The sequence below is a fragment of the Accipiter gentilis genome, chromosome Z (assembly GCF_929443795.1).
Source record: "Accipiter gentilis chromosome Z, bAccGen1.1, whole genome shotgun sequence".
Lineage (NCBI taxonomy): Eukaryota > Metazoa > Chordata > Aves > Accipitriformes > Accipitridae > Astur > Astur gentilis.
This window is the reverse complement of record NC_064919.1, coordinates 29,140,770-29,163,378: the sequence shown is the minus strand read 5'-3', so window position 1 is coordinate 29,163,378 and position 22,609 is coordinate 29,140,770. Positions and strand designations below refer to the sequence as shown.

Below are 22,609 nucleotides of genomic sequence, written 5' to 3'. Positions count from 1 at the left end.
CTAGAAACTTAAAGGCAAATCCACCTATGAAACTTCTGGATAGAAAAGTAGAGGTCTTTGTAAAGGGTGCATTTGCACACACAAAAAAAAAAAAAAAAAAAAAAAAAAAAGTGCAGATATAAAACATCAGAGAATACAAAGTATATGTTGAAATGCAGTGCTTTCTCTTTTGTCTGTATCAGATAAATGTTGATGTCAGTTCACTGCTGTAAAGCAGAGTTATGCATGGTCTGCGTTGAAGTAAAAACACAGAATAAAGACAGCCACAAAGAAGGTAACATTACTTTACTTTTATTTACTAATGATTACAAAAGTTGTGAATGTATAGCAATGCTAAAGATTAGCTGCTGCTAGAGCATCTTTTGAGATGAATCATAAGAAGTAACATGGAACTTTTAACGGAAAACAAAAATTGAAGGGAAAAAGTGAGCTTTCTTCTTACATCCTTGTCTCCTCCAGTGGCCTGTTCATGAAATCTTGGATTGCCTGATGTAGGGGTAACCATTTATTAATTGAAGCTTTCAAAGCTGTAATCCACCTAGAGGAAATGAAAGACCAACAACTGTCCCTGATCAAGTGTTATGCATGCATTTTTATATTCTTTGAAACATGCCATTTATAAATGGTGTTTGTACAGCTGTGTTACTATGTATGCTGATAGTAAGTGGATTGAAGATGGGCGGGAGATAAAGTTGATTATAACAACATATCTTAACATCAGTTTCCAATGTACTGAAAAGCTTTGTCTTTTGTTCATTAAATTAAAATCCAAATCATGTAATTAGTAGGCTTTAGAAAAGAAGAATTCCCATGGACAGCCATGGAATTTGGCTGGATTGTGATGAGGGAATTCACCTTCAGAACTTGATTTCATAGGCCAGTTTTCTTTTTTAATTCTAATGGTCATTGCTGGAAGGAAATAATTCTTCAAAATGAGGAGGATATACTTTCCATTATCTCTAATGAGAGGTACCATAGCTTTTCTCTTTAGTATGATCACCCACATATCACTGTGAAAGGCACCTTATCCAGATTTCTTTCTGAACCTCTGCAAGCCAGCCTTGCTGTAGTTCCAGCATTGACAATAGCAGAACTGATGAACCACATGTGCCAGCACGTTGTGCTGCAGTTTGACTAAAGCTACAATTAAAGGGAAATCTGGGACAACAAGTGAAAACAGAATGAAAAGTTGTCACTAAATCTTCACAAGCTACAGTGTTCCTGCTCTCCTAAAGTCTAGCGAATAAAATTGAAAAAAAGAAAATTTGGTTTACCTTTTGTTTTCATTTACATTCTCTGCACATAAGTAGAAAGTTTTAAATTCTTCAGATGGAGGTTTGAGTTCAATTACAGATCTCTTGGAGCCCAGAGACTGTTCACTCACAATATAACCCTGCAGGTAAAGGCCACCTGGACAGAATAAAATAGCATGCATCATGTATATTGCAGATACCATTTACGAAATTACTGCCAGTTACAAGCACACCAACAATTCTTGCAAGCTAGATTTTCAGATGCCTTGTGTTGGGCGTTTTGACAGGGTTGTACAGAATTTACAGGTAAAATATTTTAAAATGTGAAAGTTCAGGGGGTTTTCCCTGAAAATTGATGTGAAAATAGCTTAAAACATGCTTCCTGTCCAGCAGATGATCAGCAGTATAATTTTATTTAGCTTTTCATTAAATAAGAAGTGGCAAAATATTTTTTCTAGCTTTTGATATTCTTTTTATTTCCTTTAAAAACTGAAGGGACATGAATTTCAACATTAAAAAAAATCCTGGAGCCAGCATTTGTTCCCCTTGCTGCCATTAGTAACTGGAACATCATTGCAGGCCATGCTAGCCAGCTGTGAAGGAAAGGCACTAGACAGAATTTGGTCCTCAGGACATTTTAATTTTAGCTGTTTTGGGTTTTTTGTTTGTTTGTTTTGTTTTGTTGGGTTTTGTTGGCATTTTTTGTTTGGTTGGGGTTTTTTCCCCCAGACCTCACTACTGCAACAATGTGTATGATCACTTTATACATACATTGTGAATAGCCAAAAAGACCTGTGGAGCTGATTAATTGCAGCTGACTGTTCCTGTTACTGTCTTCAGGGTCTGTATTTTTGGGGGGGTCTCACGATTAGTGACAAGAGCATCAAATTAATGCTATAGCATTGAGAATGATATGGGGGAGTGGGAATCTATAGTAAAATTTGAAAAAAACAATAGTTGCAATAACAAGAGAGAAAACATTACTGTATGCAAGAATTTATATGTAGTAGGATATTTAAACACCAAAGTGGTGTATTTAGTAGTAGGAGCATAGGCTTGGGTGTCATAAACACGTAATATTTTTTGCCTTTCTACTAATTCATTACTTAGCTCTGGGCAAGTCTTAACTTCAGTTTCATGTAAAGAGGAAATCACTGGTCATTTCATATGTATGGCCTTTGGCAGACGAAAAGTGCTATGTAAATGGTATAAAGTGGAACACCTTTTGCCTGATCATGTGGCAAATAGCATAAACCCTAAGAAAACAGGTTTCCCTTTTGATCTGAAAGCTGGCTAGTACAAAAAAGTACAATATTTTCTTTCTGACTCTTCTGACTGCCAGCTTCCTCAGTACAGGGAGAGTGCATTTGCAGTTCCTGACCCATCCCACCTCCGTGGAGCACCTCTTCTTTTTCTAAGTCTAACTGACTTTTATAGAGTTGTGCTTGCAGGCTTTCCTCAGTGGCTGAAAATCAGCTCCTCTGCTTGCAATTGACATCAGTAGCCTCACGTTGCTGCTTTGAGAGGGTGGCCAGACACTCTCTTCTGGTGTGGGTAGAGCTGCTACATGGCAGCTTTAGCTGCAAATGGCCATGGCTGCACCCTGGAGCACCAACCTCAGCTGGAGCAGGGAAGTTCTGTCTGTCGATGGGTGGACTAGGTTTGCCAAGACCATGTGAATACCTGGGAGTGGCAGAGAAACCAGTCTGAGCTTATGATGTCCCTCCCTCTGAGGACGCTACCTAACATGCAGGACTCAACAGTTTTCAGCAGACTGGCTCAAACCACTGTAAAGTGCTTTGGAAGGGTGGATCTTAGTGCTGATACTTGCTTCTGAGGTGATGTGCACAGATCCTGACTAGCTCCATTCCAGAAAGAAAAATTCAGACCGTGGGAGGAAAAGTAAAGAAGACAGAGGTGACTATTGTATGAAAAGAGAATGAGTCTGTTCTTCCTTCACTCACCTTCACAGAACAGAGTGAGTTTGTTGATAAGAAACTTTCATTAATAGTAAAAGTTCTATTTGGAAACTGCAGTGAAACATTTCTGCTCTAAAAATCAATTAAAATCCAGCAGCCATCCCTACCTTGGGCAGGTGTAGACCGGAGAGTGGCATAAAAATACAAACAGCCATCCTTCAGAATGCAGTAGTGCTGAATCCAGACATCTTTGCTTCTGTCCAGCTGGTGGAGAAGCCCCAGGCACTCTGGATTTTTGATAGCCAAGGGTGGAAGTGTAGTGTTATGCAGTGTGACATCTACCCACACATGATTCTGCAAAGTAATCATGTAATGAAAAGTTTTGGTGGGAAATTAAGGAGCACCTGCCAGTATGAAAAGACACAAGCTCTAGTCCCCTGCTAGGAAATTAGCTTTTGTTATGAAAATAATTTGAAAAGCCAATGCTGAAAATGCAATTAGGGAAACCTATACTTGATGGCAAATAGTGACCAACTTCTACTTTCTTCTTACAATAATAAACTTGTCTTTTCTGCATTTATTTTGTTTTTCAGTACAAGTTTTGCTGGTAGAAACAAGATTATTTCAAAGCTGTACGAAGCTGCTTTTTTAAAAAAATTGCCTTGCTGATTGCTTGACTTCAGCAGTCTTTACTGTGTGTAATCTGGCAAGACAAGCTTTACCATCTACCCTCTGGGTTCCACAGAAAACGTGGTGGTGTCTGAGGCCAGAATACAGCACTCAGACTTGGATGGAAGCACTACCACATACTAAATGTTTACAGATGCCTTCCCATGCCCGTCTGGAAAGCAGAGTCTTTTTCATTACTAAAATTATCCTATTGTCACTCACAGGTGAAGAAAAAGCTCAACCCATGAAAAAATTTCATTGTATAGGCTATTTGTATGATAAGAGAATCTGAAAAGAAAATCAGGAAAAAATAAACTTTGTTTAATAAGGCCAAGTTATTTAATGTGAAACTAAAGCATTTCTTCTCCTTTAAATCTGAGAGGCGTCAGGAATCCAGACTCTCCTACTGAGTGTATCTGCAATACATATTTCAAATTCTACGTCAACCAGTGTCATTGTCATTTGAAATCCATGGGGTGAATGTGTGCAATATCAATAGCATCCTGTTTGTTTCTGCAGGGGTTTTCTTTTGCATTTATTTATGATATTCCTTAGGTTACCTTGACAAGGCAATGATGGAAAAAGACCTGGCACAATATATCTAGCTGTATTGTTTATTATGAATGGGAAACCTGCTGAGACTTATTGCAGCAAAGTGCAGAAAAGGACTGCAGTAATACTAGGTATATTCATAAAATAGTTACTCTTGTAGATTCAATAAGATGGCATAGTGTCAGTATATTGGTCTGTTAAAGCCTTGTGTTGTGAGACCTACTGTAACACATTAGCTACTGCAAAAAGTCAGTAACAAACAGTATAGCAAACAAAAAAGAAGGAAAATATAAGCTTTTTCTATTCAACTGAATGGAAAGTCCCTTCAGAAGGAAGTAACAGGTGTAGTGTTCATTAAGAACAGAGGCTAGGCAATGAAAGCAACATATTAAATCAAACATTTCTTTCAGAAAAGGATATTGTTTGCTCAAAACCAAAACTAAAAAAGATAAAGCAATCAAAAATAAGATGCAATAGCACAGAAAGAGGCCAACTTACTGTGTTGTTAACGGGTGAATGCATGAGAGATCTTTCTGCATATACAATGTTGGAACTTTCTACCCAACAAGTTATTTTTGCATGTTACACTAAAAAATGACTCTTTTGATGTGTTTTATTTTGTGTATGTGTGCCTTTATCCTCCTTTTTGGCTCAGGCTATTTTTTGTTTCTTTTGGCTAGGGTACACACTTTAAATTGTTTGATTGATTTTTGCTGTTTTCATGCATGTGGATTTCTTTATATTCTTTTAAGAAACACTGCCAGGTAGAATATACTTGGAAACAAATTTGGTTTTGCCCTTACAATCTTATCTGAAAGGTGAAGCCAAAAGAAATATATGTTTGATTAATTTTATTTCAGCATAGAAGGAATTAAAGTATCAATAAACACCTCCTTTCATTGTTTGGAAATCCATTACTAAAACACACTGCTGAAGGAGTCACTCATGTGTCTGGAGTTAAGAGGAAGAAAGTAAATTTTTTTTTTTCATTGCATTAAAGCAGGTAATAATTTGTACCTTGTAGTTTTCTTATTTTTTAATTGATGATTTTATTTCATCTGCAAAAAAGGTAGACTTTAATACTTACTCTGCATTTGAACATATTTTTATAAATATGGTCTGCCTATAGGAGGAGAGAATAAGAATCATAGGGCCAGGAAAGGACAGGCTAGAGTGGCTTTGACCTCTATGCTTCCAACCCTGGAAGTACTAAAATTAGCTTTGCAGTTCCCATTTCAGGGCCCAGCCAGGGACTTTTCATACTAAATTATGTTGGGCTGAGCAACTGAATTATGCTGGGCTGAGCAATGTCTCTCTGTAGCAGCTCAAGATCAATTATGGCTATGTTTCTTCCAGCTGTAGGGGCCAGCAGAGAGTATAGTTGTATAAAAAGATACAGACATAAGTCAAAGTTTATCAGCTAACTTACCTTACTTCATCTCTAAAAATACAGGAAAGAAGAACTTAACACATCCCTTCCCACCCCACGCCACAGCCCTGCTTCTAATATCCTGTCAGGAAAAGCAGGTAGCTTGCAACCAAGGCAGACTTGCATGGAATACTTAAGAAGATACAGCCCTTCTCTCCCTTTACTCCAAATAGTATTACCTAGGGCTGAACATGTGGTTGTCAGAGTTGTCTCTCCCCTTCCTCCCTTCCCACTACCCTCATTTTAGGTTGTGTTTCTGAACCAGATTAAGGCTGCTGGTATGATTCATTCCACCATATGGCAGCAAAGCGTATTTGCTGAGTCACAATAATGTCTGTATATGGCTTTTAGATTGGAGCTGATTCACCTCCCAGCAGCCCAGAACGGAAGTATGCAGCTACCATGTTGCTGTCTGCACCTGACCATGTACAAATAAATCTACTGTCTCTCAGTCATCTGCACAGTCTGATATGCACATGCTTCTCATATAAATAAAGACTTACCTGGTGGACAGGATGCACTGCTTTATCCATAGCCTCCAGCCACCTATAATATGAGAAAAAATGAGAACACCTTAGTTTGGTAGAGCAGAATAAATGTGCTTCACTGCCTCTTTTAACTCATGCTGACATAGACAGCATCTGAAGGGATGTGTGATTTTCAGGAAAAATTCAAGGCTTCAAGACAGAAAAGTAGTGGATTAAATCTAACTACACATTGCTAACTTTCAGAAAAATGTCTCAAAGCTTGCTGTATAACACATTGTAATAAATAAAGGCAATATTGCAGACAAGGGAATCTATATATTTTGAATATAATTCAACGTGTCAGGCTAAATGATCACTCTTCTTGTGTCTATGTTATAATATAGATAAGGAATTTGTGGGAAACATAAAGAATCCTGAAATGGGAGACTACAGGATAAAGCAAGCTATTTGCTGGCAAAGTTATTATTTTTGCACTATGGTTGGTATAGAAATTGGAAGTGGAAAACACTCTGATATTACAATGGTGGGTGCTATGTTAAGTAGTAAGATGTTATGAAAAGATGGGTGGATGAATACCAAGTGTCTTCCTACTTCATAGCTTTATATTTTGATAATTCATAATAAAACAAAGAGGAAAAGAAGATTAGATTTTAGCACACTTTGAAATTAAAGGCCAAAAAATTCTTACTTGTGTTTTGGTTGATTTTAGCTTTGTCAGCTATAGCCTTTGGGAAATACAAAAAGAATATTTTTTAATTCTAACTGAGTCAAACCTAAACTCATTGCCTCTTATCAGAACAAGTATGCTTTTGTGGCATACTTGCATTTTAAAATACTCAGATAATGATAATATGAAAGAATGACAGAAAAGGATATGGAAGATGGGATTGTATTTATTACTAGCACTGTCCTTGTTGGGCAGAAGAGAGATCTTTCATGTGAAATGACCAATAAGCAAGTTTACATCCACAGGAAGATTTACACTTCCATTTGATGTAAAAGTAGGGGAGAAGGCATAAGAATATGGGTGAAGATTTTTTTTCTGGAGATAAACCAAGGATTCAGAGGGATCCTATGCAAAGCACAGATATTAAAGACTAATGAAAAAAAATTCTCATCAAAAAAACTTTGAAGCTGAAAAATAGTTTTTGAAACTTCTGCAAATTAAAATTAGAAACACCATCTTCCCATAAGTAGCTGACATTGTTGTTGGGTTTTTTTTTTTCCCCTACTGATCAAGACAGGTATTGTGAACATCCTCCAAAAATTCAGACTCCCTCTCCCCAAACAAGGGTAAAAAAACCTGACGCCGTAAAATGAAAGGTCACTTGCCTCTTCATTTCTTGGTTGGAAGTTGCACAGAAGTAGAAAATCCTGTTTCCACTTTGAGGTATGCATTTAAAAACAAATGGTTTACCCAGACTGGTGTCAACACCAACTTCGGCTCCTTCCAGCTTTGTTACTTCCAGGGGTCTGCACTTCCCTTCATCCTGCAACATGAAACCGATCCCTGTGAGATGGGGGTAAACTCAGGGAGTATTCAAAGGTGTAGAATTTGGTGATAAGCTCTAACGTTTGTGAACCATCATATGGTTTAAGAATCAGCAGCCCCAGAAAACGCAGTGCAGTCAAAAAAGATAAACTAGTCAAACACCCTCTAAATTTGCATTTCTGTTTTCCAGGTTTATGTTGAGAACCTCACCTTATATGCGCAGATAGAGGGAACAACGGCTTACATACAGAAAATAGTGAGCATAATTTAAAAGGCTGGATTTCAGTTCCTTTGCAAAGTTGCCCTAAATATCATTGTGTTCATAACCCTTCCCATTCATTTCACACAACTTTTAGTGGAAAGCATTTCAAAACTGTTTGTACTGTATGGTTCCTGATTGAGTTAAAGCTCTTTGGGACTGAAGGGCATTGCCAGTGTCTTTCTCTGTGGTTAGTTATAAGAAGCCATTAAGCTCCTTAATGGAAGTAGATAGGTGAAGCAGTTCCTTCCCCCACTTTCCCAGCCCAGCTCCCCTCAAGTACATATCAACTCAAAACAGAGGTGCATACATATGGACTGTGAACTCTAGCTGTGTTTTAAACAATATTCTGGCTTTCTTGCTTTGAAGAGCCAAGACTGGAGCTCTAACATTTGCATCAAGTTTGGCAGCAATAAAATGGAAAACATGAGTTAATGCTGAGATGTATGAAGAGCATTATTTGCAAAATACACAGATGGTGGACTCTCACAGAATAAAATCAGTTGATTAATGGGAGTTAATTAAACATCAGTAGGAGCTGAATTGTAAATGCCACATGTAATCTTTTTATTAGCCTAAAAATAAACATACTTCTCCTTCCACAAACAAAGTATGCACCTGTGGGTATTAGATAGTTAAATACTTGCTTGTATGCTCATTGGCACATGTAATTATACCTTTGTTATACAGGAACTTTCTGTAGGAACAAAATAACACCTAATATGTTAACAAACATTCATGAATGCATTTCCTAGACTCTTTTGCTTTCTACTTTTTTTTTTTTTAAATTCAAAACTCAAGTCAGTACAGAAGATGAAGGCAATCCTGAAAGTCATCAGTGCTGTGTGACCTACTTTACTTATAATGCCTTCAGACACAAAACTACATTGCAAAGACGGCATAACCAAAATATGTATTCAGGCTCCAAATCTCATTCCTAGTGAAAAGAATAAGTGGTAGGTTGATGAAGTATTATTCAGCAGGATCCTGTCCACGGTCTGGATTCTGCTGACTGTCCTAGCCTGAAGGCAACAGACAGTGAAATGGCTGTGTGACTACTGTTGTTGCACATCCCTATAAACTCCTTTCCTAAACACTCTCTGTGCTGTCTGGAATGAATGCAGATAGAACTCTGTGGCATCAAGAATGATTTATGCCCACTCTGTTTCAAATGAATACATCTAGGAAAGGAATAAGATGAATAAGATGGATTTGAGGCATTCAAAGTGAGACCAAATGTCCTTCATTGACTAATAGGCAGGCATGCTTCCCTAATTCTGATAAGCCAGATGTGAGGGGCATTTCTTTTCACTCATGTGGCTTTTATCATAATATCTTGAGAGCATTCCTTTGGCAAATATCCCTTTGTTATAAAAAGTGCCAAAGGTATATTGCTGAAAAAATAATTATAAAAGTAATTTCTTATGCCTGTGACTGGAGAGTAACCCACTGATGATACTGCCACTATGGAACCTAATATAACTAAGTGATGCTGCTTGAGTTGATAATATGTATCATACAGATTTTAAATGAACTAACTCAGATTTTAGTTACTACTGTTCCATTCCGCACTAAAGTAAAAAAGATTTTTTGTTCTCTCAGGGTCACTATCAGCTATTTTATGGATGCTTGACAGTCTGCAGTATCTGACATGGATGGACTGCTCTGGGTAGAAGGCAGAAAGCATATGCTGTGTTAGAAATGCTATTCTAAGAATAATAGAAACATCTGAAGTAACCGTTCCCTTGCTGCTATTGTTCTTAAGATGGCCTGAGTTTTAGGGGAAATGTTTCTGGGAAAAAAAAAAAAAAAAAAAAAAGTATAACTATGAGAGACTAATATAAGGGAGAAATAAGAATAGAAAAGTAGGTGTCTCCTTCCTCTATTGTATGAAATGGTCATTAAGGTTGTGTGTGTAGCCTGGGAGTTTCACAAATCAGCCCTGTTTAATTTGGTGTAAATAATCCCAGAAAATAAATGACATTCATAGCATTTCCTGAATGATTCACTGTGTTTAAAGAATTTTGTTTGAGCAGTTATGTTTGCTATTCTAGTTAAGCTTCTTTGTCTATTAGAAAGGAGGAGCTGAAAAGATACATGAACATTTCAAGCTCTTTGCAGTGAAAGAAATCAAATTAACAACAGGAATAACTATGAAAAGAGATTAAAATTAAGCTACACAAGAGACTGTAAGTACTAGGAAAATGGAATGAAAGTAACTTTACAGAAAACAAGATCAAATCCTAGAAGAAATAATAGAAAAAATCTAAAACACAATACGAAAACTGAGCAGTGCTAGAAGGCAGAAGCAAAAGACTGGCTAGCTCAGGAGACTGGCAGTGAAAGAATAAGGCAGTAACCCCTAGGTCACTGGTTCATATTGTTTTCAGGTCAGTAGTGGTATGACCAAATTTTTGACTGTCTTTCAAAAATGTCTTCCTGGATGTGCTTCCTGTGTTCTTAAACTAGACATCTCTTAAATGAGATAGGAAAATGAACTCCTTTTTCTTTTTGCCTCTTATTTCTCATTTGCCTAACTTTCTCCATCTCAGCTGATGTGGCCACAACTGTCGCTGGAACTCAGGTTTGCAGCATTTTCATCACCTGTTATTTTCTGTTTTTCTCTGACCAGCTTCTCCCTGAGGTCTGGTACTGCTTGCTTAGTAGTATTTAAAATCTTCCTCTCCCTATCTCTTTCTTTTATCACTGTGCTTTGTGGTAGGCTCGGATATTTAGGAAATTATAGCTAGAGCTTGTTTGCATTTCTTCTTTGATCTGGGTGCATTCATGCAGAGGACAGACTAAGGCTTTTATGTCTTTTTCCCCTACATCTTTTTCTTTTCCCCTTGAGGAAAAGACTTGCATATGTCAGTGAACAGAGAGATTTAGACTCCACAACTGTTTGCATGGCATTTTTCACCAGTAGAGATGATTTTACTTAGTTTTTCATTGTTTTGCTTTAAACAATTTGCATCTAAACTAGAGACAGTGGAAACATACTGAAGAGCAAGATAGCAGGGGAAAAAGATGTAAAAGCTCCTCTGATTTGAAGAACCTAGTTATCCTACATCTAACTGTATTGGCTGCCAGATGAAGTACAATCAGGTGGTCTTGTGGTATTGTTAATCTTCACATTCCAGTTGGTTCTTTTGTTGAGGTTGAGTAATTCACTGAAATTAACTGCACAAAAGGTAATGAACAGTTTGCAGGGCCAAGCCTCACAGGAAGAACTATTGATTGGGTTAAAATTTTTAACAACTTGAATCAGGTCAAATAATGTATCTGATTATGACTCATTCTCTGGGTCAGGGTATGCAATCTGTTAGAAGGCCAAAATTAACTTGCATATCATAACAGCCAGGGTTACTTCTCATTTATTAATAGCAATAATACAGTAGAAGTATTGGAAACCTTGGATTCAGCAGCTTATTAAATGTAAATTGAAAAATATATCCTGGAGCCATGGGAGTCATGGAAAATGTAGAGAAGAAATCAGATTGTATACCAACTCCAAATAATGTGCCAGCTTCCATACTATGATGATAAAGCTCCAAGCAAGAATGAAGAACAAACAGAAGTGGTATTTTTATAAGCAATGGCTCAGACCTAAATCTATTTATAGCTAAGCCTTTTATATAAAGTGCTTAGGCTTAGCGATAAACACACAGGCTTGCTCAAGAGAAGAAAGGACTGAATGTTTCTCATAGATTGAAATGATGTGATGGGTCCACACATGGTAGGCAGGGGATTTATTTCTTGGTATAATAATTGGACTCTATATATACCACAAAAACTAAAATAATTTAAAAACATTTTTTTTTTCCCTATTCTATTCTATTGGGAACAGTCTTAAGGGTGCACACAAGCAACCAGAAGCGTTTACTGTAGTGTTTGAATTACAAAATTTTTGTAAATACCCTTCCTGTAAAGTGAAGAGACAGAGAAGACAACTGTAGAAAGAAAAAGGAACATTTAAGTCTGCATTTAAATTTCCTCTCTGTGTGTAGGGAGGGCTATCACTTGTGTGAGGCCTGGGTGCCTTGATGTGAATAAAGGGAAGACTGGTATCCAGCTGGTTATACAAGGTGTTTAAATGTTGCTCTTTAATCTTACTTGGAATAAAAAGAAATAGCAAACTGTAATACAGTTTCCAGGTCTTCTGAATAAGGCAGAGGGTAAGACCGGAATGATTTACAAACACAAACATAACCTAATAGAGACAACTAAGGAACAACAATTTCCTTCACAGAGACACAACTGATTAAAGAATATCAATGAGGAAAGCATTCTGCTGTTGAGAAAAATTGAAGGTTATGGACCCCTTTGAATGTAAATAGCACTGTATAGTTATCTGAGCAATACTTAATTGCCAGTGTGCTGGCTGTCTTAAAGTGCAATAAACAGAGAAGACAAGATTCTGTTGAACTATTGAAGTGGACTGGCCTCCTAATGGAAATAGGAATATGACCTAACATCTGATCATTGAGGTTATGTAATAGCTGTTTACCCAGCTGGGACCTAATTGTTTTTGCATGTTAAGAAATGCACATCTTTGTTCCCACTGCCCTCATCTCAGCTTTGAGAAACTTTGCCTTAGTCACTCACACTATGCCTGAGGGCTTCCTGGAGGCATTAAACTTGTAAGCCTAAGAATGCAAATCATAATTCTTTTTTAAACTGACGTTATTATACATAATCGCAATGAAGACTGACAAAAAGCACATCCCTCCCCTTCACTGCTGCCACTGTGTTCAGTGAGAGTTTCTTAAGAGTATGTCTTGCAGTTTTCTTACAGCATGTTTCAGAGAATTACAACCATAAACTATCATAAAGGCCATTTCTCTGCAGCTTGGGCTACAAGTGAAGGTGAATTTGCTCTTTATTCAGAGTTCAGTCTCTCGTTGAATCTCTAAAGCATGGTCTTTTCTACTGTCAGGACAGCAATTTCCAACTTAACTACCCCTTCCAACTTAACTGTTACTAACTGCTTCCTATTACTGTTCCTTATTGTGACTTTCCTACTTTGAGTCCATACAAAATGCTGGCAGTAAACTCATACTCTTCAGACATTTATTCCTAATTACTATCATTCTACATCATCCTTAGCTGAGGGAATTGGAGAAAAAAAATGGAATAAATGACAAATGTAACATAAGGACCTGACAAAGAGCTGATTTGGCTAGAATACACCAGTCTCTAATTTCTGGAAAGGAAGTCTGCAATGGACATACATTGATAAGACTTTTCTGTTCAGAGCCAGTCAGCTTTATAGCTTCTTCTAGGCCATAACCTCAATGATATTTACTTCATATTTTCCTTTTCAGCTACTAGATTGGTTATCTGTCTCACTATCCTCTTTCCCAGGGTCTATTTATGGCAAGGGGACAGGAAATAATTCCTAGGAACATAGCAAGATACAAAACAGAGAGAGGTTAAGGAATTGTTACAAACATGATCTTTTGTTAATCCTTTTAAGTTTACCAACCCTACCTTTTTTTTTTTTTCCTCTTTTTTGGCCCACAAAACCCACTCGTTATACCTGTTTTTTTTAATAAGTCTTACATAGCAGGAAAGCAATAATGAATTGAAACTAGGAAGTTCTGGCTTTGGCTGGCATTTTTAGTGGATTTGTAAATCTCAGCATTTAATTAGCTGAGGTCCTTACATGATGGATATTTATAATGTGGAATTTTGGGAAACACGTTTTTGGCTATAACGCTTTCTTTATCCTTGTGGTTTCCTGTTGAGCCTAGAACACTCTTAGCTCTCTAGCAAGTGTGTCCTCATGATAGAGGAATGCATGCTCCACAGCCTTTAAACCCCTTATTGGCCCACTTGTTCCTAGATCCCAGGAATTACATTCCTTCATTTTAATGGGTTTGCAAGACCAGTATTTCTTTTACCCTGAAGGCCGCAGCATATTGTAAAGTTTTCAAGTTAGCTGTCAGGTTCTAAAAGCAACTTGGTGATGGCAGCTCAGAGATCTGTTTGAACTCATTTAACCTGTTGAGGTGATCCTCTACTGCTGTGGCTTGATTGCTTTTGTTATCTTACTGTTCTCATGTAAAGCTGATTAAGGTTTCTCTGTCCTACACTGAAGTCTTCACTGTAGACACTTTGTGATGACTTTGCAGTCACTTTACTGTGCTGAGCACCAAATGCTAGTTTTAGAGGAGCATGCTATGCTATCTGTAAAGAAAGGATCAATGCTTGATTATGCTGATGTGCTTGCAGCTTTCCTCCAAAAAATGTGTAAGTTCAAGCACAAGTAACTTGTTTCCTTTTACTTGCCTCAGGGTAGGACTTAAGTGTACATCACTGTCTGTCTCCTCACAATGTCCAGATATCTTTCTTTTAGGAGAAAAACTAGGCTTATTGGCAAAGAAGGAAATAATACATTTGAGAAGATGCAGTGGTCTGGACAATGGGGGAGCAGAACTGTAGAGTGTATAGTGGAACTCCACTGTTGCTACACGTAGGCAAAAATATTATAAATCCTCATATCTTCAGTGATCTCAGTAATTTACACAAAACAAGGTTCTAACCCAATGTGCCCAATATTTCTGCTATGAGGTGGCAAACATAGCTATGTCCACTGAAGTGAAAAATGTGGTTTAGTTACTTATATAGATTGTAGAATCAAGGTGAGTGGCAGCATCTGTTTGTGGGAAAACAAAATGACCTTCTATGTAAAGTGACTGAATCTGTTGCAACAGCTATCACTTCATCAATATGGGATTGGATAGAAATGAGTCTGAAACACCAGCAATTACATGGGTGAGTCAATATGCAAAAAGCTCTAGAACTATCAATCTCTTTTTTAATGTAGGTGGGAAAAGGAAAGCTCAGGATGGATAATTTCTGCCTGTAAATAGCAATGATGAGGAAATACAGCTCTCTGTGTTTGTTGATATGGACTAAAGCAGAAGATGAAACACCTTTTCCTTTCTCCATGACAAAACGTTATATGCACCCCTTCAGGCATAAGTAAAAGGCCTGGTTGTCTTACATAGGTGGAAATCAGGCACGACCTTGCTGGAGTCAATGGAATTACACTAATGTAAGTTGTTGTTCTTAACATCAAAATCAAGACCTGAAAATTGATGACTCTGGTTAGTTTGTTGGATACTGACATGCAGATTGTCCTGAACTGTTTTTGTCTCTCTGAATTATTCTTGCTTTCAATGAACTGTTTCAAAGAACGCCTTATATCCACTAAGTGGAAAATTTTTTCCTCCTGAGTAAGGCAAGGTCTGGAACATAATGTTTCCAACTTAATCATAGAGCTGACATGTTACATAAATGCTGTGTTAAACTCACAACATTATTTGTAATTCCTTTAGAAAAGAAAGCGGGATGAGCACCATCTGTATGCGTTGTTGTTCTTCTTGTGCCCCGATAGAAATCATACCAAAAGAAAGAAGTGCCAACGAGTACAGCTGAGCTCCTTCTTACTTCATTGGGGCACTGGATCTTTCAGTAGTGAAGAAATATATATTTTATTTATGTATCTTTCTTTCTGTCTTACTAAATGACTCTTCAGAGTACTTTGTAAGCACACGAGGCAGTGAAGAAGGTCCTTGTACTTTCAGTTGCTAAAATAGTACTGCAATATTTCAGTGTGTTCTTTGGAGTCCAGAGACAGAAAGCGAGCAGCTGGCAAAAAAATGGTATGAAATAATTTAAAAAGTGGTTAAATGTCACTAGTCTTGGATAATGCAAGAAAACAAGCAGTAGTTACTGTAAAATGTTTGTGCAGTGCTTTGAATTTATTTATTCTTTTTAAGCAAAAGCAAATGTATGCTTTCAGTGGCTAAAAAGCCTGCTATCGAAACATAATATTGGTATGATTGAAATAGTTACTTTTTTCAGTGCAGCAAATAAGACAAAGCTAGCTGGGGAAGAAAGATAGGCTTAAAAAGAAACCTGCTAGTTGAAAGAAGTAAAATAAGATTTAATTAACTATTAATGAATGTAAGATTATGGGGTACCTTCTAATCCTCAATCCAATTTATTTAACACTCTTTGTCTTCAGAGGTACTTAATTGATCAGAAAGTGGAGAGTGTTTAAAAGGCATAACTAGATTTTTTTTTTTTACATTTCAGGAGTTTGATGAAGGACCTGACTAGGATAAAATAAAAACTTCTCTCCAGACAAATTTTCTTATATGTTTGTATCCTTTTGAGTGTGTGATTTATTTGTTTATTTGTTTTTTGTTTTGAGACCAGAATAGGTAGTGTTGAAATAATGACAATGGAAAGCCAGACTGCTTTGTTGTATACCCAGTGGTTCTGCAGCATAACCCCGATTAGATGGCTAGTGTGTGTATCATGGCATATACAGAGAAATAAGCCTACTAAGTTTTCTGCTGGAAATGTCAGGTTGATAGAGTATTGTAGAAGAGCAAGCTCCTTCTATAATTTTTAATTACTTTTCACAATATGTCTTTCTCCCACAGAGGGTTTGGTTTTGATCAAGGAACTTGAATCTTGAAAGCTTGATTAATTTCAGTTTGGATATGAAACGGCAATGCCTCATGTGAATTCTTTTCTTCATCTTAACAGAATTGTCTGAGAAAAACTATGCTTAGGTTCACCAGAAGGAGGGACCAGAATGCATTGTGGGGTCTATCAGAGATCTTGAACTACAGAGAAAGACTAACCCATGCAGTTATCTAAGTACAATCCTTGGGAAGCATTGCATAAGCATCTTTCAAGTAAAAATAATTTGGTTTCTAATTTTTACTAGAAAGGAAAAAAATTCAGGTGAGAATTTTGATGGAATGGTTCTACCATTCATGTAAAAACGACCAAACAGGTTAATATATATGATAAAAAAAAATGAAATATATAGATGGGAGATTGATGTATGAAATAGAGAGAGACAACATGGTAGGAAAAAAACCCAACAATATAAAGGTAGATTCATGATCAGGAGTGAAGCCTGTCATACTAGCTTTCCTATTGCCTTCTGTTGCTTGAACTTCCTTAACACCATCTTGTTGTCTAGATTATATTCATGTTTACTGCAAAATTGTGCTGGTGGTATGTCTGCATATGTATGTGTGTACATGTACGTCTACATCCTTCACATGCTGAGTTACCAAAAGGTGTGTGACCATGTTAGTGAAAATAAAAACTATTTACAGGTCAAGGACTTGGTACGATGCTCAGGTTCTCACATAGTTGTTGATTAAGGGTGGATATGGCTGTATTTCACTGGTATGTGTTTAAATTGTGTGTTGGAGACAAACCCGTTTTTACCTGTTTCTAACCAGCTGATACTTCTGCTGATGCCTGTCCTAGGTTAGCTAGGAGATTCCCTAGAAGGTACATGGGCTTAATTTACTAATAAATCCCTCACCAAAGCAAATTTTCTCAGCTTCACTAAGTTTTCTTGAAATCACGTTAAAATGAATCCTAAGAGGGTGACCTTGAATCTTTTTTACAAGCTGTAAAATGTTTTACCACAAAAAGCCCTGAACAGACCACAGTCTTTGAAATCAATCTGTTTGATTTTATAGATGTAACTTTCTCAATGAATAAACTCATTGGGAAGCTACACATGGGAAGGGATTAGTAACTTGTAATTACATGCAGCCCCACTGAACTGCTCACTGACTACAGTAAAATGCTACTGTAGGGCAGGTGGGTTCACTGGCTCCGTTGTGGTCAGGGCCATGAGCCGTGCCCGCTGCCTGCTGCCCACCGCCCACATCCCCAACCCTCACAGCTAACCTCTTCAAGGGAAAACTCTGTTTTCTTTTTTTTTTCTCTTATTAAGCGCGATGTCTTTATTTATTCATTTATTCAGTGGCGAATAGCTGTGTAGAATACTCATACGTTTGTAGCTGAGATAACCATGACTCCACTGATTTAGGGCCAATAAGACTCACTATACAACTAGAGGATTGTAAATTATGCCACATTGAAATGGACCCTCAGGATAAAGCCAAGTAAAATTTTCCTCTTCATGAAGGACCTGTTTAACTCCTTTTTTTTGCATGTCTCCTATTAGATGAAGTTAAAGTCTTATATACTGCTTAGAAATACTTAGTACTATATATGTCCCTGCTCACATGACAGAGAACAAAGTGCTGAGCAATGATACTCTGAAGAAACTGAGCCTTCCTAATACCTCTCTATACATGTCTATAGCTTATTCGCACACACAAAGAAATCCCATGGTCATGCCTGTTTAAGAAAATATGTATAATGGTAGATGGAATGCAGAACTCTTGCACATCTGAAACTACTTCATCCCATCCAAAGCCTCCTAGAGTCTATTCAATTCATAGATTTCTTGATGATTAGAACTAAAGAGATTAAATGTGGATCCATAAAATCCTGACAGTGTCTATGTCTGTGACTAGGATATAGGAAGGCAGAACTACTCAGCAAGCCTCCTCTATATACCACATACAAAAATGTCTTTGGTGCTGGTGTTATTCTGTAAATACTACAAGTAAAGATAATGATCTGTAAATTTGAGTACAATACTGCTGCACTTCATAGCTCAGGACACAGCTTGCTTCCTCACCAGCCTCTCTCCTTACCTTCTTGTGTTTGTAATAATGTAGGTAGCCATTATGTTTCAGCACAAACCATCTCTTCCTCCAGCCCTTCAATATTGCTGATTGTGTTCGTTTATGCAAATATCCTCGGCAGGTAGGTCTGGGGGTGTTAGGGTAACGGCTGATATCTGATCCCACCACCATAGTCAGGATATCAGGACCTAGAATATTACATGAAGAATGTGAAAACATAGGTCAAAACTATAATCCAGTCTGTCAACATTTTTGAATACCCCTACAGGGTATGGAGCAGGAAGGCAGTATTCTATCCCATGCCCTTCTCCTCCCAAGGCAGCTTCTAGAACCATCAAGAAACAAAGCAGCCTAGGAAACAATGAATTAAATCAAGCAATACTTGGCCTTTTAACAGAAATTCAGGAATCAAACTGATTTTGTGTTGAGGACTAGTAATGGAACCAGCTATCTGAAGAGACCTCTTAAAACAGTTTTTGTGACCTACCTTTGCAAGCAGCATCTCAGGTACCTGCATATTTTATCATTTTAGAGAGGTAGTTGGATTTCATTGCTCAAATGGGTGTGCATAAATTGGGGTTTATACAAAAATTGTTGAGATTGTTCTTAGAGGCACCTTCAGCCTCTGCTATCTTACACACGCTCTTGAGAATTCTTTCTTTTCCATGTCTTGGAGTCTACTAACATTTCCTGCTATCTGTGCCCATCACTGAGGGGGCTTGCTTTTGGAGGCTAGCCTGTGCTAAAGTGTCTATTTATCATTTGCAAAATGTAAGTGCTCAAAGGAGATGTTAGGTTGCAAGATTGTCTAAAAATGTGTTATTGTTATCAACAATGAGGTACAATTTCATAATATTTGCTGATGCTATCAACACATCTATGGCTTTGAACCTAAATGTCTGAAATTCTGATTATGTCAGATACTGCTTCAGAGCAGGTGGCAATGCCTTAAAGAGGGTTGAGAAACGTGACTATTACACATTTTCATTTGCAAAACATTTGCTGGATTTCTCTTTTGGGGACATTCGACTTCAGGAATGCTGTCTGTGTGCCAAGATTTAGGCCAGGGCGTGTTCTCTGGGGTGTTAAAAATACCCAGTAATCAGAGATTTATCTACTAAAAGACTCAACATACTCTTAAATATAACAGTGTGAATGGCGTCTCTATAATTAAAGAACTTGGTATGTGTCAAGTTAAATTTGTCACTGTCTTGTAAAAGCATTTTAATTTACTGAATTCCCATGAGCCCTTGTCAAAAATCTTATCTGGGATAAATAAAAGAACAGCAGTAATTAACTTTCAGCATGCAAACATGGATATCTTTAGGTTTTAGTCATGACAATTGTAGGAAGAATATGTATGATTAATATCACTGACTCCTTGTTTCTGTGGTGCTGCAAAAGGATGCCTCATGAAATAACCTCTCTGCTCTCCTGACTAGACTCCAGTTCCTGGTGACACAGAAGTAACTACTGGGTGACCTGAACCAAGCTGTGAAGTCTCTCTCTGAGGAAGCATAAGGCATAAATAAGGTTTTGGTGCCTCCACAGTCACTTTCAGGACTTTCTCAGTCACTTTCGTTAAGGCAGGAGCGCCAAAATCATTACTGCTACATGTACTCTTTGGGGAATATTTTCTATGTCCATTTTCTTATGTGCTCCTAGTAAGGTCTAGATAAAAAAGTAACTTAGGCAATACTACTGTATTAAATACTAATGCATTAAACTTTTAATTAAGATTTCTGTTGCATCCATCACCCAACTTGTCTGTATGTATTTCAAGCATTGTACACCAAAACTGACCCATCCGTGTAATTTATTGTGATCTCAAACTTACCTTTCCTTGCCAGATTGGCAGCTTCTGAATGTGGCATGCTGGTGACATCAGTTCCATTAACTGCTATCAGAATATCCCCGACCTGAAGCCCTGCTTCTTCAGCTGCACTGTCTGGAAAACCAAACCAAACCAAACCAAACCAAACCAAACCAAACCATTTTATTTAGAGTTAGGATATCAAGCACATCTAGTGATCAAGTTTTTCTAGCAAAATGGGTATCTGTATGACCAGTCGAGGATTATGCTTTGGGGCCTTTGTGATGTCAACGTGGAGGTGGAGCAAGTTTTTCTGAGTGAACTGTTAGTCATCTGTAAATGAAACTTCAGGATTTAGGTACTGGTTCAACACTAGATAACCACTGGCAGTGGAGAAAGTTCATTAAAAATGCCATTGGAACTTAAAGGCTTTAAGATGCAAATAGGCATTTCAGTATCTGCAGGTTTTGGCCTAAGGTGCAAAGACCTGGTACAATGTTCAGTAAAGTCAGTAGAAAAAACATCTATTATTCTGGTAAGCTTTCAATTTAAGACCAAAAGACTACTTTCTGTGCTGCTGTTTCTCTTGCTGGTTAACAGAATTTGGCTATAGTATTTTGTGGGTTTTGTCTTTAAGAGGAAATAACATAAGTTAACAAAGGGTTAGTGAAGGAGGGACTGAATCAGATTTGTTAATATTTCTGCCTTTTGTTTATTTGGTAACTGTTGCAAAGCATATGCACTCCCAATAAAATAGGGCTCAGACACATGCCAGCCAGAAATGGGTGGGGCAAGTTAGGGAAGTGATAAATATGGTACATTCATGGGCACCAATACACAGTTACTTAAATCCCAGTTACAAATTTCTTGGACACAATTTTTCCTTCTCATTTATAATTAAGCATTCTTAATGCACTGTGAAAACATTGTTTCTGGAAAATATCGTTCTACGTCCATACTAATTAATGTATTTTTTAAAAGATTTTGTACTCTATCATGCAGTAAGTGTGATCATTCAGTGTATTTCTGAGGATGCTTAGAAGCTGTAGGGAAGAGATTAGTAAAAGCTTGATAATAAACAGGCACAAAAAAGCCATGGGTCATCCTCACATGTATTACAAATCACTTGCAAATTTGCAAATGCCAGCACATTTTGGTTTGTCCTCGCCTTGAGGATCACATACAAGACTTTATGGTTATAAGTGGTCTTTATTATTAAAATAATGTCTCAGTGTCCAAGAAAAAGGGATACAAATGCAATTTTAATGTCTGTTTTAATGAAATAAGTCATATTTTGAGAAAACTGAATTTTACTAGAAGTTTGCCTGTAAAAAAGAATACTCTTTTTTGTTGTTGCTGTTTTAAAGCAACTGCATTTCAAAATAAATTATACAAATAAAATTAAGAGGAATGGTATACAATGTGAGTAGCCATACTCGCATTGATTGCTTAATTAGTAGGTTACAGGATTAAATTGGTAGCTATGAGGGTGAATGTTGTATGCATGACCTATCATTTATTTATATTTAGGTAAAAAACTTTCCCACATTCTAATTTGAAAGACCTCTTCTGAGGTTATGCCCTTTGATACAAGAACACTAAGGGAATCTGTATGTTTACAATTGGGAAATCATCTGAAACTTTTAATGCTAGAGAGAAGAAACATTTATTTGCAGCAGAGAGAACTTTGTAGCGACAGGTACTGAAATTCCCAGCCATATGATAACAGCTAGTTGTGCAAGCACATACACCTTGTTGCCATTGTGCTATTTAGACAAATGATGGCTGAGTCCAGTAATTTTGTTTTCTTAAAATACTCAGCAATGAGACATACTGATCTTTAACCTTGTACTCAAAAGTAACATTCTAGTAAGATGAGCAGAACAAGTTTTTTTCATTCAAAATTACTTTCTCAGATTCACAGTAAATCACTTTTCACATAAGTTATACTGTGAACATTATCTAGTCTCAAGGACTATTAAAAAAAAAAAAAAAAGTTCTGGACTAAAATTAGGTAGCTGTTTCAAGATGAAGAACATTGCATAGCCACTTCAGCCACAATTTAATCTTACTAAGTCCTTTATATGGTATTCTGTAGGCAAAGGTTTTTTAGATTTACATTATTGGCAAAGCTTCAGTTGACAATGGAAATTCCTGATTGTACTGAGATATGTATAAATACAGAATG

The 22,609-nt window shown here is 37.2% G+C and overlaps 1 protein-coding gene across 4 annotated transcripts in view; it reads right to left on the bottom strand.

Moving 5' to 3' along the window:
• Positions 1-288: 288 nt before the first annotated feature.
• The window catches only part of LOC126036158 (uncharacterized), a 48,248-nt gene continuing 25,927 nt past the window's right edge, over positions 289-22,609 (bottom strand). For all 4 annotated transcript variants that reach the window (XM_049795607.1, XM_049795606.1, XM_049795604.1 and 1 more), the window contains 7 exons: positions 20,446-20,556; positions 18,618-18,796; positions 7,643-7,800; positions 6,326-6,368; positions 3,340-3,526; positions 1,275-1,410; positions 289-538 (listed from right to left, as the gene is read on the bottom strand). In XM_049795607.1, coding sequence (XP_049651564.1) covers positions 439-538; positions 1,275-1,410; positions 3,340-3,526; positions 6,326-6,368; positions 7,643-7,800; positions 18,618-18,796; positions 20,446-20,556 — 914 coding nt within the window. In that variant the 3' untranslated portion in view covers positions 289-438. The remainder of the gene's footprint in view (positions 539-1,274; positions 1,411-3,339; positions 3,527-6,325; positions 6,369-7,642; positions 7,801-18,617; positions 18,797-20,445; positions 20,557-22,609) is intronic.